A 17027-nucleotide genomic window follows, 5' to 3' on the forward strand; every position below is an offset into this window, starting at 1 on the left:
ATTTTAATCGGTGTAGATAGGTTCATTTCAATCCGGACGGTGAATAAATAAAAAAAAACAAACATCCGAATATAGTATCTCTTCCTTTTTCTATGTCGGTAAAAATAAAATACAATCACGCTAAATACTTATACATAATTAATTTCACTTAAAATTAGGATCTTTGGACTAAAACTTACTTAAAATTAGGATTGATTGTATGCATCGGTTAATCGTAAAAAAATGTTACATTATAGACGTAAAAAAAACATTAAAAATATCTAACATATAACAGAATTGATAATGTGCTTTAGTAAAAACCATAAAAAATCTAAAAAATAACACTGAATAGGTAAAGTATATTTCCATATTTCGGTTCTCTTTTAAAATATGGCAAAAATAACTTCATAAAATATAGTATTCGTTAAATAAATTCGAATAAAATATAATATATAGGTAGTAGGCTACACTACACACAAACAAACAGACTGAAATACACTACACACAGATTTATTATTAACTCTTACAGTTTAAAGAGGAGAGTGTGACAACATACATACATACATTTATTCATTTTTGATGACGTGGGGAAACCTTCTGAATGTGCTTAGTTTTCTGGGGATAAAAGGCTAGGGAGTGACCCTCAACACCTATAAGGGGCACCGAGTCTTCTAATAGACCTGCTCCGGAGCCCCCACGGTACCTCGCCTGTTATGGAACATCCTTGGAAGACGTCTCCCATTAGCCTATTTTTTATGATGACGGGGGAAACCTTCAGCCCTTCAACCGTCAGGCATCTAGCTTTTCGGGGATAAAAGACTAGGAAGTGTGGGATTTTTACCTCACTAAAACCACCCCGGTGGCCACCTTCAGCACCGATAAGGGGCACCGAGTCCTCTTAGTAGACCTGCTCCGGAGCCTACACGGTGCAACGCCTGTTATGGAACATCCTTGAAAGACGTGCGTCTCCCATTAGCCTATTTCTTTGATGACGAGCGGAAACCTTCAAAAGGCGCTTAGATTTTTAGGGATAAAAGACTAGAGAGTATAGGGATTTTTACCTTACTAAAACAACCCTGGTGGCCACCCTCTACACCTGGGGCCTTAGCCAATGGTGTCAGAATGGTCGATCATTGATTAGTGCAAAAGGGATGGAGCTATGTAGGTTGTATAGCTCCGTCCCTCTCGCACTAATCAATGATTGACCATTCTGACACCATTGTAATAGCAGACTAAGGCCTGTAAGGGCAGATTCCTCTTAGTAGTCCTGCTTCGGAGCCCCATGGTGCAAAGCCTGTTACGGCACATCCCTCGGGAGACGTGCGTCTCCCAATGAGCCTCGCTGTGCAAATTGCACGGCAGCACGTGACCACTGTGCCACCGTCTTCCTGAAGTCACTGGGTAGGCGCCTAGAGACCCCACTCTATGTACCAATGGCTCCAAAATATACAAACATAGTTATATGTCTTGATAGCTGCTTCAAAAGACAATACAAGTCCACTGCTGGACTATGAGCCTCCTCTACATAAGATGGTCTTGCCATAATCCTCGTTAAGCAGGTTGGAGGTCTTAGTATAAAAGTTTACGTTTATCATAGAGCGCTACTGCACGGTCTAGTCCCTTACTCGGTATACGAAACCCGCGGGAAGAGTAGGGGTGGTGACTAATGTATTGTACTTGCGGTCACCACACGACTTATTACAATATTATATTATACAAGTTATTTACCAAATATTCGTTTCCAATGTAAGTTTAATACATATGTATGTACCCTTGAAAAAGTGATAATTTTTACATAAACCTCCGAGAAATATGATTCTTATATATTTAGTCTTATTGTATTTTCTCTCATTGTGACGGGCAGACGGAAATATGTATAAAAGTAATATATCTATATTTGGTGTCATCCTATGTACGGCCGTGGTAAGATATTTTAAACATTATTTTCAAATAAAACTACTCTAAAGTATTGTCGTCTCGCTCTAACCTAAAACTTTACAGTAAAAGTGTAAAAGAGATAGCTATATGTTGTCACACTCTCGCTCTATAAATGATTTTGTTTGTGGTGTTATGTCACTGTCAAAATTGACAGCATGCAAAAAGGTTTTATGTCAGTTTTAGCCTTCTTAGTAACCAATTGGCTTATTTTTTTATTGTTTTTTTTTTCTATGTAAGAATAAGTAATTAATAATTCGAATTATCATCTTTAGATTATTTTACGGTTCATTAAAAAGAAATCATTCATTATTGTGTTAAAAATTATCGATTTTATTTACGTTTTTTTCTGTCAATCATAAAATTCATAAAAGATCTTTCACGACTGAACATCATCACATCATATCATCATCATCAATCATCATCCATCACAGTTCTTCGGCAAAGTTCGTTTCGACAAACTATACCGAAGCTCATCACATCACAACCACTGAGTTTTATTTTCTTTTCCAAAAAACCCATGAACAACTGGCCCATACATTTTTTTATGTCAAAAATTTCGCAGGCACACAGATAAATGTGTGCGCGTGTGAGTGTGTGTGTCCGTTCTTTAACATCGCACCTAATAAAGAGCCAAAACATTCAATGACAGCTTTCAAAATATCGTAGAACACGCACCGATTGAAAGGTAGTAACCGCCAGTCAATGTACAAGCAATTATCAACCTTTCAACAGGTGTTCCAGTAGTAACATAGATGCGAATTTGCTAGTAATACCACATTTACTTGTAACATTCATGCTACATCCTATCTTGTACAATACTCCAGAAACTCACTGACTCAAGGTACCATGAATGCTGCATCAGGTATTACGGCAAAGCATGATTTAAATGGACTAACACACACTGTTCACATGTCGCATAGTTTACGTCACGAGAACAAAAAATAAGCGTAATATTTGAAAACCAGAGACCGGAACGAAGATCGTATAAGGAAAGCTCGCCAGTGTACAAGAGGGGGATGCTAAACGGTGCTAAGGACACCAACGGGAACGAAGTGCCCTCCGTGTCGGAGATCAGAAAGAGATTCGACCCGAAAATGACCGTAACGAAATTACCCACAAACGACTCGCGGTACACCGAACAGTATCTTAACCAGCTCAAGGACTGCGAAAATGGGACTGTAGGATACACAAAGGTCGTCCCGAAAGACGAAAAACCGGTTCCCGTACATCTGCCTTACGAAAAGAACGGTTTACGTTGGGAAGCCGGTTCCTCCAGCTCTCGATCCAATTCCAACTCAGATCTGTCACTCAGTAAGACTATATCCGAGCCAGTGTGTCTAGCCAAACCAATACACGATAGAAATAGTTCCATGTCCACTTCTCTCACGTCAAAACTGCCTTCCGACCGTCTAGCCAGCATTAAAAGCCAGCTAGACCCAAACAATCCAATAGGAAAGATTCTAGAGAAGTCCACAGTCATTCATGTAGAAAATGGCGATTTGGATTACAAGAAAAACAATTCGGATGGAAGTAAAATTAAAGATATAAAGAGCGATATAGAGAAACAATCGAAAACGCCCAAACACACATCTAACTTCGCTTCCTACATTCAGATCTCGCAGCCTGTCTCCTCTGGGACGACGCCGAAAAAACAGATAGACTTAAATCACACGGTTAATGAAGAATCACCTAAGAACGATGTGAAAGCAGAGCCAAGGAAACGAGCTAGTCTAAAGTACATAGACTCTGAAGACGACAGGATACTCCTCGACAATGACATTGAATCGCCCAGCGGTACCGGCTTCGAAAACAAGACGTTTGAACATGAGAATTATTTGAAGAAGAGAACGGAAAAGAGTGAAGAAGGAAAAGAGAATTTGGAGGAGATTAAGTCAATGGAGACCAGTACGGAGAGTACTCTTAGTGAACCGACTGATGATACTAACATGAGCCCTGATACTCCGTCTTCTAGGAGAAGAGTGTTGGACTCGAAAGACTACGACGATATCAAAGCGGTAAGTAGTCATTTTTTTACCCACATTTCTTAGTTGCTTCGATTGGGCATTCTTTATAACTCTATAAATTCGGCATACTCAGATTCATTTAATGGTTACTTAACCCAGTCCTTAGCAATTGTTTTAGGAACAAAATCGTTGCTAAGCGATAGTTTAAGTAATCATTAAATGTCTCTCAGTACGACAGTATTTCTTTAAAAATATGTCTTGCGTTTTAAGGCATTTGTGGTACCCATAATCGATGCACCTAAGAAATGCAGCACCTCATTTATCTTGGCTCTTTTTTGCACGTGTTTTAATTTTGTGTTCTTGTTTTTTTTTTTATATATACAGAAATTTTAGTGTGTGTTAGTTTATAGATTTACTGTGTCCTTTTCAGCTGGCATCAGTCTGGATTTTTCTTCTTAGTATAGGTTTTTCGTTGGTTAAATAATAGGTGATTGGATTTTTGGTATTTTGTATCTACAGGTCTTTCTTTCGTTGGAGAAATAATACCTAGGTGTTGTCTCTTTTGGTATTTTTCTTTGGTTTGCAAAGATTTCATGTGCCTTTTTTTTTTTGACGAGGGAAAATTTTCTAATGACTTCTTCGCGCCTTGGGTGAGACTAGATGAAGTGTCAGACTCTTACTGACTAAAAATCACCTTGTTCTTGCACGTCGCTCTGTGACTCCTCTGGTGTTGCAGGTGTCCATGGGCGACGGTGATCGCTTACCACTCGGCTACTCCTTTGCCTGTCCGACAAAAAGAAATATGTACTTCCTTACCGATACAACACATCTTAAGCTATTGTTGAATGTGTATTCGCTCTGGTTTGGTTCGTGGCGTCAATTATTTATTTAGGACATCGGTAATTAGACTCGTTAAGCAAACGCGTGACTTTCGTTTAGGTCTGAGTGTGAGATGCCATTGTGTAGTACAAGTATGGAAATTATTTCTTACTAGCTTCTGCCCGCGACATCGTCCGCGGAAAATTTAAAAATTTAGGGTTGTACTACCCCTAACATTTAGGGGGATGAAAAATAGATGTTGGCCGATTCTCATAGATACCGGATAAGCACATTCTAAAAATTTCATCAAAATCGGTCAAACCGTTTCGGAGGAGTATGGCAACGAAAACTGTGACACGAGAATTTTATATATTAGATAAATAAAAGTGTAGATATCTCTTATTTTGTCTATAACATCGCCTAGGGTTCAATTCCCCCACGGAACAACTCTGTATGATCCACAATTTATTGTTTCGGGTCTGGGTGTCATGTGTATGTGAACTTGTATGTTTGTAAACGCACCCACGACACAAGAGAAAATCCTAGTATGGAGCAACGTTTAAAAAATCAAATCAAAAGATCCTTGTTACAAATATGAGTTTAAAGAGATGTAAAAACTGTATGCACGCATGATTTCGAGCTATTTCTGTCCTAAAATTAGGTCACGCCCACCAAAAGTCATAGTCCACATAAACCACAGCAAAATTTTAAATTCCTACACATTTTCGTATTCATGGGAACACCCTCATAAGATGCATAGCTTTTGGGCACTTTTTGTTTTTGATAGGAAACATACAAATGGTACTTAGCTTTTGAAGAGAAAGAGTTAGGGGGGAATGGGATTCTTACGTTGCTAAAACCAATTCTGTGGTCGGTATCAGCGCCTGTAAATGGCACTGGGTCCTCTTATGGACATACTCCGGAGCCCATCATCATCAATAGCGTATAAGAGCCAACTGCTAGACTATGAGTCTTCTTTATAAAAGAGGGATTTGCAATGATCCCCACGCTTGGCAAACGGATTAAATATCGCGGTTTAAAAAGATTCGGTTTATTAAAAAGCGCTGTTGAAGCCCCCACCTACATAACAGCTTACCCCCCAAAAATATTCGCAAGTACGAGGAAGTCATAAACAGTCGGGAGATAATTGGGTCCGTTTTTACACACACATGCGTGTGCGCACGTCGCTACGTAGGCGTTACGCACACTTATACACGGCCTCATTCGAAATGTCAATGAACTGAGTAGATCAGACACCTGTAGAGATGTGAACCTTTCTAGCCGTGTTGTAGGATTATTTGGGGATTTTATGGGTCAGATTCCAGTTTGGGTGATTCATTCCCCTATTTTTGGTGATGTTTTTTCTGGTATTGGAATGGATTTTGTGACTTATTTGTCCATTTTGGGTACATTAACTGCCGTACTCAGAGTCATTTAATGGTTATTTTACCCGGTCCTTAGCAATTGTTGTAGAAACAAAATCGTTGCTAAGGAATAGTTTAAGTAATCATTAAATGTTTCTGAATGTGGCGGTTAATGTAGTTTTTCTCTGGTGTTGCAGACGTACTTATTATTTGGTCTACAATAACTACTTTCCAAATCGGACTGTAAAGTTTTTAAGACACTTCATTGGTGTATAAAAATAAGATGAAACAAGATTTCAGGAAGCTATTCTTTGCTAAACTTCATCGAAGTCAAAAACTAGAGATGTAACTTCGTTGTGCATTTTCTATCGCCTATACCACGGGGAGTGCTCTGAGGAATTGTTTGGTCTGATAGTGACATCGACCTACACGACAGCACTTCCATCCCCATCATATAGATGGTTGGCAGGCTACAACTGTGCGCTTCTCACTAAACTTTCTGCCTCGCACAGCAAAACTGTGGAATGAGCTGTCGTCCGCGGTATTTCCGAACCGATAAGACCTTCAAGAAAAGAGCGTACTCCTTTTTAATAGGCCGGCAATGCACCTGTGACTCCTCTGGTGTTGCGGGTGTCCACTGATTGCTTACCATCTAGTGACGCGTCTGCTCGTTTGCCCCTTTTCCTTAAAAAAACAGGAAGCTATAGTTTTTGTAAACCATTCAGATGTCATTAAAATTAAACAATTTTCAATAATTTTACAAGACGTGTTGGCCGCTCCAATGGCCGTATTCAAAAAATCTACATTCCTTGAGCCAAATCATTGAACTTCGATGTTCTATAAATACCTAGTCATCTAGTCGATGTACTAGAATGTCACCGCAGTCTAGATTAGACTAGAAATGTCAGCTTAGGATGACTCTAAAACTAAATCTCCTGATGATGTCTGACATGTGGCTATGGAGATTTGGAGATGTCATATTTTCGGGCGAATGGACGATTGATATTTTGATGTAGTCAATCAGAGAAATAGCGAGGTGGGCAGTCTTTTTTTAAGTGGGGAGAATCATCCCGCCTTGATCGAGGCGAGAAGGAGTGTCAGACTCTTACTGACTAAAAACCACCCCGTTCCTACTGCTTTTCGAGCCGGAGCCACGGTAAACCCGCTAGGTAGTCCCCAATAGGATATATTAAACTTCCTTGAATAGTCACTAGAGGGACTGGGAAGGCTCTATTAGATCTTCAGATAAATGCTTCATGTCTATGGGTGGCGCAGATTGCTTACCATCAGTTCGTTAGTATATCTTAAATACCGTTCTTGGTCTGCATCATAGCAAACGAAAAGTGCATTTCATCATCTCTCTGACTCAAGAATAGTCATCGTTTAACCATCCACGCACATTGCAAACTAAGTACTTGATGCCAGAAAACATTTCGCATCAACACACTCGTGCGACAATATGTAGTGAACGACCCGACGTCCCCTTTCCCGATACAAATTCATAGCTAAAAATAATCACCGCGAAATGTAACGTCTAGAAATAAATAACGCGGGAAACGGTCTCGGCAGACGATATCGCCACGCTTTTTCAAACGCCACGTGTCGCGCCGCCATCTTAGAAAAAGCGCGCTAAAATTTCCCCCGTTTGCAAACTTAACCTCTTTCGTTGGTCTATGGTCTTGTGGTCTGGCCGCTTGGCTTTTTTGACAGAGCGTTCCAAAACCTAAATGTCTGTCAATTTTAACATAATATATGTCATTTGCGATTTTCGATACACAATTTTTTGCAATCAATTTTTTTCTACTTCTGTGATATTTTTTAAATGTTAAATGTGATATCTTCGTTTTATTCGGTAAGAGGAGCTGGTTGTTTTGTTTCCGTTGTTTGTTGCACGCGAATTTTTGCGGGAAATGGCGGTTTTTTAAATAGATTAAGGTCTGAATTGGTTTGCGGTGTGTTTTTGTTTGTTATGTGGGCTTGTGGAGCGGTTATTCGCGGTGCCCTAGTTAGCAATGTCTCCTGTGCCCTGTGGTGTGCTGGTAGACTTCCACGCTACTCCAGAGACTTAATGATTATGGCAGCGTGCCCAAGTTTTATGTTTCTCGCGAACGTCGCAGTGTATCGCGTCTTCGTGAGTTTCTATTGAGAATCGGACAGTTTTATAGTGCGGCTCTACCAATGAAACTTGGCTACGGAACAATGCGATGATATGATATGTTATACTAATGGGTATAACCTGGGTGTCTTCAAAGCCCGAGTGAATATGTTACTTATGGGCAGACGTGCTCCATCGTAGGCCGCATCATCACTTACCATCAGACGAGATAGCGGCCAAACGTCGACCCATTAAATTAAAAAAAAAACAATGCTTGAATTTGATTTGCTTTATGATAATATGATTTGATTGACGAGTGGATTAAAGAATCATGTAATATCTTGCTGCAAGTTGCTATATACATATCGCACACCTAGTAATATATTGGCACATTTACGGTTTTCATAGTTTACCTGACTTGTTTAGTTTTTAGTTTACTGACCAATGAACCGTTGTTTTACGTGCGTGAGGGGGAAACTACAATAATGGTATAATGACACTTACGACCTCTCTCGATGAATATGGAAATAAATAGATTAATATGCACTTTTAAACACGTAAACCATATAAAGTCAATTTAGCATTTTTTGCAGATGTGCCAATATATTACTAGGTGAGCGATATATGTAATATTGGGAGATATCCCTTATCTCTAAGAATTTGCTGTTACGCGGATTGGAGATAGGATAGCAATGGATAGTAAATTAATCTCTTTGGGGATTATAATTAATTAATCAAAGTATTTTATCGTAGTGCCGATTGGAGACATCCATTTAGTCGGTCAGTTAGATAATAGTTGATAATAATTCAAGTTGGGAGAGCCATGCTTCGGCACTGCTGGGCCGGTTCGACCGGAGTGATACCACGGCCTCACAGAAAACTGACGTGCAACAACGCTTGCGTTGTGTTTCGTTGTGTGAGTGAGGTTACCGGAGGCCCAATTACCCCCTTTCCAATCCCCGATTCCCCAACAATTCATAAATTCCTAACCCCCAAAATGCCGGCAACACAATTGTAACGAAGCGAGAGGGAGTGTCAGACTCTTACTGACTAAAAACCACCCCGTTCCTACTCCTGCTTTTCGAGCCGGAGCCCCGGTAACCTGTTACGTTGTCCGCAGCTCCGGATAGTAGCCGAGACTTAGCGTAGGATATGTCTTCAACAGTTTTCTTTTACCAGTTAATGCTTTGAACAAGATAACCAATGCCACGGTGTGGCCGTAGCGAAATGAATCAGTTTCGCTTATTAAATTATATTTAAAAGGAAAGTGTGTAGACGTGATATTATTTAGCATAATAACTTTCGTTTAACGTTATACGGTTATAATGGTTTAGTTTCATTTTTGGAGAAACTGTGTGATACTTGATAAAAAATGACGTCACTGCTTTGCAGTATCTTAAAATGATAACTCGTCTCACGAAAGTTATAGATTTTTACCTATACATACTAAATTAATTATTATGTTATCGGCTTACTCACGTAACTGTTTGACGAGGAACTCGACTAGTTTCAAGCCATGCTAGAGGCTCACATTCATGAGCAGCATTCCGCGACATACGACTTTTCACTATGTGGGTCATGATATTAAGTCATATCTTTTGTCTAAAGCAACACAGATCCATGATTCGTTTAAAAAAGCATCTTTTGTTGAAGATCATATGCAACTCCATTTAATTTTGATGAGTTCTAATAAATCCTGGAAGTAATTCAATGCCTGCAATTCATCTTATTCGATTATATAGTGATATGAAATAAACCCAGTCCCCTTAGTACGATTTTGCTTTACGTTAAAAGTAAACGAAACAAATGTGCGTTCGGCGCTCTAATAGGCCGGCTCGAAGAAACATACTAATCAGAGCTTACTTTGGCATAATTTTTCCGAGCACCGAAAATGAGAAAAAACCAAAAAAAGCCCAGTAATACTTCGCCCGACCGGGGAATCGAACCCGAGACTCCTTGCCCGGTAGTCGCAATTGCAACCACTCGACCAACGAGGCAGTCCTTCCGATACCACCTTTTATAATTCAAACTCTTTCTCCATACCACACTACCAACCATATAAAACATTTGAATCCTTCATCGTACAAGTCCAGGTGCGATTGTATACATATGACGTCACACACAACACTGACCTTGACTGACGTAGACTATGACGTCATTGCTCCGTGCATGGACTATGGAGTAGCAAGCAAACATCATGTTGTTTGGACGAAACATTTAGGCAATGTGAATGAGACCTTTTGTCAATGTATGTAAGGTAGTTTTTGCATTGTAAGTTTTTGTTTTGTCTTGTCTATCTATGTATGCGGATGTGTGAATATTAGTCGGTGATGCAAAATGCTACCTTTTTCCGGTCATGTTTAAGTTGATTTTGCATTGTAGTAAAGTTTGAGTATAGGTACCATTTTTCAATGCAAATGCGATCTTTTATACAACGCAAGCGTTGTTTCACGTCGGTTTTCTGTGAGGTCATAGTATAACTCTGACCGAACTCACAGAAAAAAAAAAATCAGTAGTAGCACGGAGTCTGAAATTGTGTCCAGTATATGGCAATAGACTTCCTACCCGTTACATGGGACTTACAAAATAAATTGTGAAAAGTAAGTGTACATTGTATAACGGTATTACACATGCCGTAATGTGCACCTCTGCCTATCCCTTCGGGGATAAAAGACTGGGAATATTATGGTCAAACATCAATGTTAAATTCACCGATTAAATTGTAAAAATCAGTGTAGTTGTTATATGTTCGTTATCAAATTACATAACTTTGTGGATTACGTAGATACGAGGCTAATGTTGATATGATAAGCAGCGCTAATTCAGTGGCACACCTTTTGGCCAAATGCACACACGTTTGACGCGAATTTTTATTCAAACATTGAATTAAATATATTTAACGTATCTTCAAATAACCTGGGTGTCTTCAAAGACCGAGTGAATAGGTTGCTTATGGGCAGACGTGCTCCATCGTAGGCCGCATCTTCACTTACCATCAGGCGAGATAGCGGCCAAACGTCGACCTATTAATGTTAAAAAAAAGTGTATTGTGTGTTAAATTTACTTCTGTCTAGATAAAAAGTGTTATTCCAGACTATAATCTATCTCTGTGCCGAATTACATCCAAATTCGTTCAGCAGTTTTGGTGTAAAAGCCTCACAAACTTGCATTGATGATTTTACTAAGATGTGCTTTTGACTATGTTAAATTAATACGTTCGATTCAAAGATATTAAAGCATTGTTTATAGTGTTTTAAAAATGTACTTTTAAAAGGCGGTATTTGGAAAAAGATTTCGTCATATTTTAAAGTGTTAGTTGTCAGTGTATATCTTTATAAAAGTGTGCAACTGTGTTTCTCTGATAAAAAATCACGGAAAATTTTACTGCGAATCGTGATTTCCTTATTGTTATGTAAATAAGGATGAGTTTACTGACAATTTGTTCGTAGATTTAAATGAAAAATGTTTTTTGGAACATAATTTGTTTGACAAAGGTCATTGAACTGTGATGACGCGTGATGTCCAAAGTGTGATGTGATGTCCAAAGTGTGATGTGATGAAGATGAACGCTGTGTTTGTGATATTCAGTGATGTGATGTCGAAATGGGGGTTTATGCCCTCTTTCGTCCTGCAGGTTATTTTGGTAGGTTATTTATTTTTAATATATAGTCTTATAAATAAACTAGCAAACTCGGCGAACTCCGTTATGCCACTAATGATTTTCCGTATTTTCTTGCTTTTCTCTTGAATTTTTATTGAATTTTCTTTGCTATAAACCTCACGGAGCCCGAGACCTTTCCAACGAATACAAAACCGTGGAAATCGGTTCGTGCGTTCTGGAGTTATAGCGTCAGGAAGGAAAACCCGACTAATATAGTTTTATAATAAATAGTGCTAGTGCCTAGCAAGCGATATTAGGTTCGATTCGATACTCAGGTGGTGTAATTTATTATTGGGCTTTTCGAAATTCTTGGTTGACAAAAATGGTGAAAAGTGGGTGTACATTGTATAGCGGCATTGCGTGCCGTAATGTGCACCTCTGCCTACCGCTTCGGGGATAAAAGGCGTGACGTCCAGACTAGGAGGCTCAATTCCCCTCCTTCCCAATCTTCCCAATCCCCGATTCTTCAACAACCCTTAAATTCCCAACCCGCAAAAGGCCGGCAACGCACTTGTAACGCCTCTGGTGTTTCAAGTGTCCATGGGCGGCGGCGATTGCTTACCATCAGATGATACGTCTGCTCGTTTACTCGTGTTTGGAGCCATCCATAAATTACGTCACACAAATTTCATGATTTTTGACCCCCTCCCCCGTCCTTGTCACAATTGGTCACATTTGTGAGACCTCCCCCTCCCTAGTGTGACGTCTCATTTTATAATTTAACAAATTAAAACAGCATTTCCGAAATTTGTTTTATTTCAATTATCTATTTTTTTAGTAAAATTAACATAACATGACATAAGTTTTTGGATAATAGTTCCAAGTTCGTGTTTTAAGGAGTTAGATTATAATAATTGAAATGTGACGTCACGAAATTTAGGACCCCTCCCACCCCCTTGTCACACAATGTCACACTTCGTCGACCCCCTCCATCCCCCTTAACGTGTGACGTAATTTAAGGATGGCCCGTTTTATAAAAAAAAAAACCGTTGCTTGAATAGGTACAATATCTGGTTAGCGTGTCACGGTGACCCAGTGGCCTTAGCAGCATGTCCTTGACATACATCGACGCATCCCTGACGATTCCTCGTTGCCATGACAACCGGTGTACGTACTGTTTTACCTCCGTTGGTACAGAAATATTCTTTATTGTATTTGTTTTGTTTTGTTGGGCTTATTGGTGTTTTATTGTGCCATTATTGAGGGGATAAGGGGTTATTGAATATATCTTTTTAAACGTTGCCCCAATCTAGGATTTTCTCCTGTGTCGTGAATACGTTTATAAACATACAAGTTCACATACACATGATACCCAGACCCGAAACAACAATTTGTGGATCACACAAAGAGTTGCTCCGTGCGGGAATCGAACGTGTAGCGACGTTGCGCAGCAGCCGGTTGCCCAGCCACTGTGTCAACCGTGTAATTACTTAAAACTTACTTTTGTTCCGAAAACAATAGCTAAGGACTGGGTTAAGTAACCATTAAATGAGTATCAGTAGTATTATGACTTTTCGCAGGAAAATAACTTGTATCACTTACTGTCGCATTTACAATATAAATAGGGATATTAATAAAATAAAACAGCAGTTTTCTCAAATGCACACGAACGACTGAATTTATTGTAGAACAACCGAACACAGGGCAGTGAAACAGATAGTTCCAACATTGACATATAGATGTCCTGACAGGACTCTTTAGTTACAATAAGTACATATAGATGGAACTGGTTTGTTTTATGTCTACACCTATACATTTTTAACAGATATAATGAATTAGTTTCAAGGGCGTAAACCTTCCCTTACATAGGTACAACTACCGATCTGTCTCCCACCCAGGGTCACAGTCACACCCCTTTGCTCCTCGACCTGATCCCACGTGAGCGCAATGAATAAAATATATTTATTATCACCGCGCGTTACGTACTACTGATTGTGAAATTTGGCATCAGTTTTTGGCTTACACACTCCGAACGGCGCCACACTAGTCTCCGGCCGACCAGCACACCGCAAACCGCACGAAATAATCAAGAAATCGAAACGTTAAATTAAACGAAATGCTATTTCCCGCCGGCATAACCTAAACGTCATTTTTCCCGCGCATTCCGCTGTCAAAAGTGACAGCAATCGGCTCCTCCCCGCGGTCAAAGACAATGCAGTGCTAATTTTTTTTTGTATGTGACCTCTTTTAGGGCTTTGCCCTTTGAAAATTGAAAGTGTAACGATGCGTTAAGTTTGCGAACGCTCTTTACAGTGTGTGATAACTTTTTGTATGAGGGAAGACCGACGGCTGAGATGTAAACTGTATGTGCATAGACAATTGTGTCGTCCAAAGTTTGTGGTTAATAAATAAAACTAAAAAAACTCTCTTAACTTAACTCTGCAACGGACTAAAAAAAACGTTATAATAATAAAGTAACAAACAGTTTGTTTTAGTTTTTGTTTATATTCTATTTAAGTGGTGTTTTAGAGAAGTTTCCATCTTTAAAATTCTTAGTATTGACAAGGAATACCCACATTTGGATCCTTTGTATTGCCCTCCTGCAAAAATTCCAATTTCGCATTAAATAATTGTTCTATTCTAAAAAATTGAAATTTGGAAACCTCGTATACCGTTACAAACAGTCCATTCATAAAATAAACTCTAGTTATTGGGAAAATTGAACAAAAATATAATAAGAAGAAGTAAGGAATCATCCGCCAAAGGAGCAATTATCGGCCTGTTTGCTAGTAACCTATATGCTCTCATACTACGAGGCTCTGGTGATTCTAGCATGCTTGACAACGGGTCTGATCGCGCTCGGCCATGAGGTAAATATTTTGCTACATTTGAACCGCCTTGACATTTAATTTAAAACCACGTGATTGCATACGTAATACTCTAGCGAAACTTGACACAACTGTGCGGACACGAATCTTTCTTTCGAACTGTGAAATTAACTGTTGCCCATAGGCGTAGTCTGGGGGGTTTTGGGGGTTCAAACTCCTTTTTAAAAGGCCGGCAATGCACCTGTGACTTCCTCTGGTGTTGCGGGTGTCCATGGGCGGTGCTAATCGCTTACCATCAAGTGATCCTTCTGGTTCCCCGTATCCCAGAAAAAACTAATAAAAACCCAAGGGTTTTAAGAGATGATCGTCCTGAATTTTGAGGTTTATATTATTCTATATTGCCTTTAACTATACAATATCAACAGTCTATTAATGGACTAGGAAGGATCTCTTGACCTCGAAATTGCAAGCCTTTCGGTTTTTTACCGGATACAATTCGGGGAACGTCTGGGGAATTGCACAACTTGATTCCCCCTAGTTCTTTCTATCATCGAACCACAAGTCAATCTATGAAGCGCCACCGCTTCATGGTAGATATCCCACCCACTCGCACAAAGCGCTTCGCTTCAAGCTTCCTTGTGCGAACTGCTAGGGAGTGGAACTCCTTGCCGGAGTCTGTGTTTCCTGATGGGTATAACCTGGGTGTCTTCAAGACCCGAGTGAATAGGTTGCTCAAGGGCAGACGTGCTCCATCTTAGGCCGCATCATCACTTACCACCAGGCGAGATAGCGGCCAAACGTCGACCCATCAAATGTAAAAACAAAATCATTTTTCTTCTCACCATCTGTTTCTGACTGCCTCGTTGGTCGAGTGGTCGCATGTGCGACTGCCGAACAAGGGGTCTCAGGTTTGATTTCCGGGTCGGGCAAAGTATTACTGGGCTTTTTCGGATTTTCGAAAATTTCTCGGTAGTAGCACGGAGTCTGGAACTGTGTCCAGGATATGGCAATAGGCTCACCCCCTATTACATTGGACTTATATCACAAAAATGGTGAAAAGTAGTAATTGTACATTGTATATCGGCCATACGTAATGTGCACTCTGCCTACCCCTTCGGGCATAAAAGGCGTGAAGTGTGTGTCGTCTGTTTCTAAGAGTATTACGTATAGTAAATCACGTATAAGGATAAGCATATCTATAATCTGGAGATGCTAAAGGTGTGGATGTCGACGGTGCTTCGAGCCGCGGCCTCGCAGCGTCGCGCCGCAGCCCAGTCGAGCGCACCCAAGGCCCTCGCAGCCCCGACTGCCGATTGTGGGGGGGCGGACCTATGGGGTCAATACTTACCAGGTGCTTATGGTGATTTTTCGATGGTGTTTTTCATGGTGGATCAGTTCGGGTTGGTGATTTATGGGGGTGGAGTTTTTTGGGTCCTTGGTGACTCTTTTCCTAATTGCTTCCGCAAATTCGTTGATGATAGTCAAAGCGGTCTTTTCTCATAAATAACTATCTCCTGCAATTGTTAAACCTTCATGAATTAAAAACCGAAATGTTTAAATTAACTAAAAATCACGGCTTACTCACGTAAATTAATGGAGAAAAGCTACTACTAGTTTCGAGTCACAGATGGACTCTTTATCATGAGCAGCGTGTGTAGACGGTGAGTTCGCGTCTACTCTAGCCAAAATGTTTTCCAAGAAAAATGTCCATTGCTGCTTTTGAGATGGTCCTGAATAATATCTCTTTTTGCGAAGGTGTCCCATTTTTTACTTTGTTTAATAAAAACAAAGTAAACAGTGCTTATGACACTGCTTTCTCCTTCCGAAAATAGTGTTTACCTTTTTTTAAAGGACTATTTAGAACTCCTAAGACATCCGAAGAAATAATTTCTCCCGTTTTGTGAATGGGTTTACTCACTTATTTTCCTAACTTCTCCTTTCTTCTGTCTGCCTTTACTCTTCTTTCTTCTACCCCCATTAAACTCCATCCCCATAGCAGTTACCCAGAACTAGTCACAGCCAACCCGACGTAGTATTACAATTGACAAGATAGACAGTCTACGTAGACGCGACATGACCTGTCTACCCCCGGTTTCAGAAAGCCAGACCAAAGCAATGTAGACAACTTTTATAGCATAGTAAGTTCTCCTCCTGTATCAAAGTAGACTTTAAACGGCCGTACTCAGAGTCATTTAATGGTTACTTAACCTCGTCCTTAGTATTCGGTAAATTTCGTTACTAAGGAATTGTTTTAGTTATTATTAAATGTCTCTGGGTATGGCAGTAAGGTATGTTTAGACTACGGTAGCTTTAGTACGAGTTTGCTTTACGTTTAAAGTAATCCGAAATGTTCCTGTTGAACTTGGCGCTCTGATTGGCCGGCTCGAATAAACCAACCAATCAGAGCGCCGCGCCGAACGCATCGTTTCGATTACTTTA

General features: G+C 39.9%; 1 protein-coding gene and 1 long non-coding RNA gene across 2 annotated transcripts in view; both read left to right on the forward strand.

The window, feature by feature from the left end:
- LOC118280234 (uncharacterized) overlaps positions 1-17027 on the forward strand; it is a 38557-nt gene that overhangs the window by 6189 nt on the left and 15341 nt on the right. Inside the window, exon 3 of the mRNA XM_050701983.1 lies at positions 2883-3932. Within this exon, the coding sequence (XP_050557940.1) occupies positions 2883-3932 (1050 nt within the window). The remainder of the gene's footprint in view (positions 1-2882; positions 3933-17027) is intronic.
- Positions 7344-16733, forward strand: LOC126911999 (uncharacterized). The gene is made up of 4 exons (XR_007706607.1): positions 7344-7916; positions 14012-14630; positions 15807-15939; positions 16687-16733. It is a non-coding gene; the product is annotated as an uncharacterized LOC126911999 (long non-coding RNA).

The sequence above is a fragment of the Spodoptera frugiperda genome, chromosome 21, assembly GCF_023101765.2.
Source record: "Spodoptera frugiperda isolate SF20-4 chromosome 21, AGI-APGP_CSIRO_Sfru_2.0, whole genome shotgun sequence".
NCBI lineage: Eukaryota > Metazoa > Arthropoda > Insecta > Lepidoptera > Noctuidae > Spodoptera > Spodoptera frugiperda.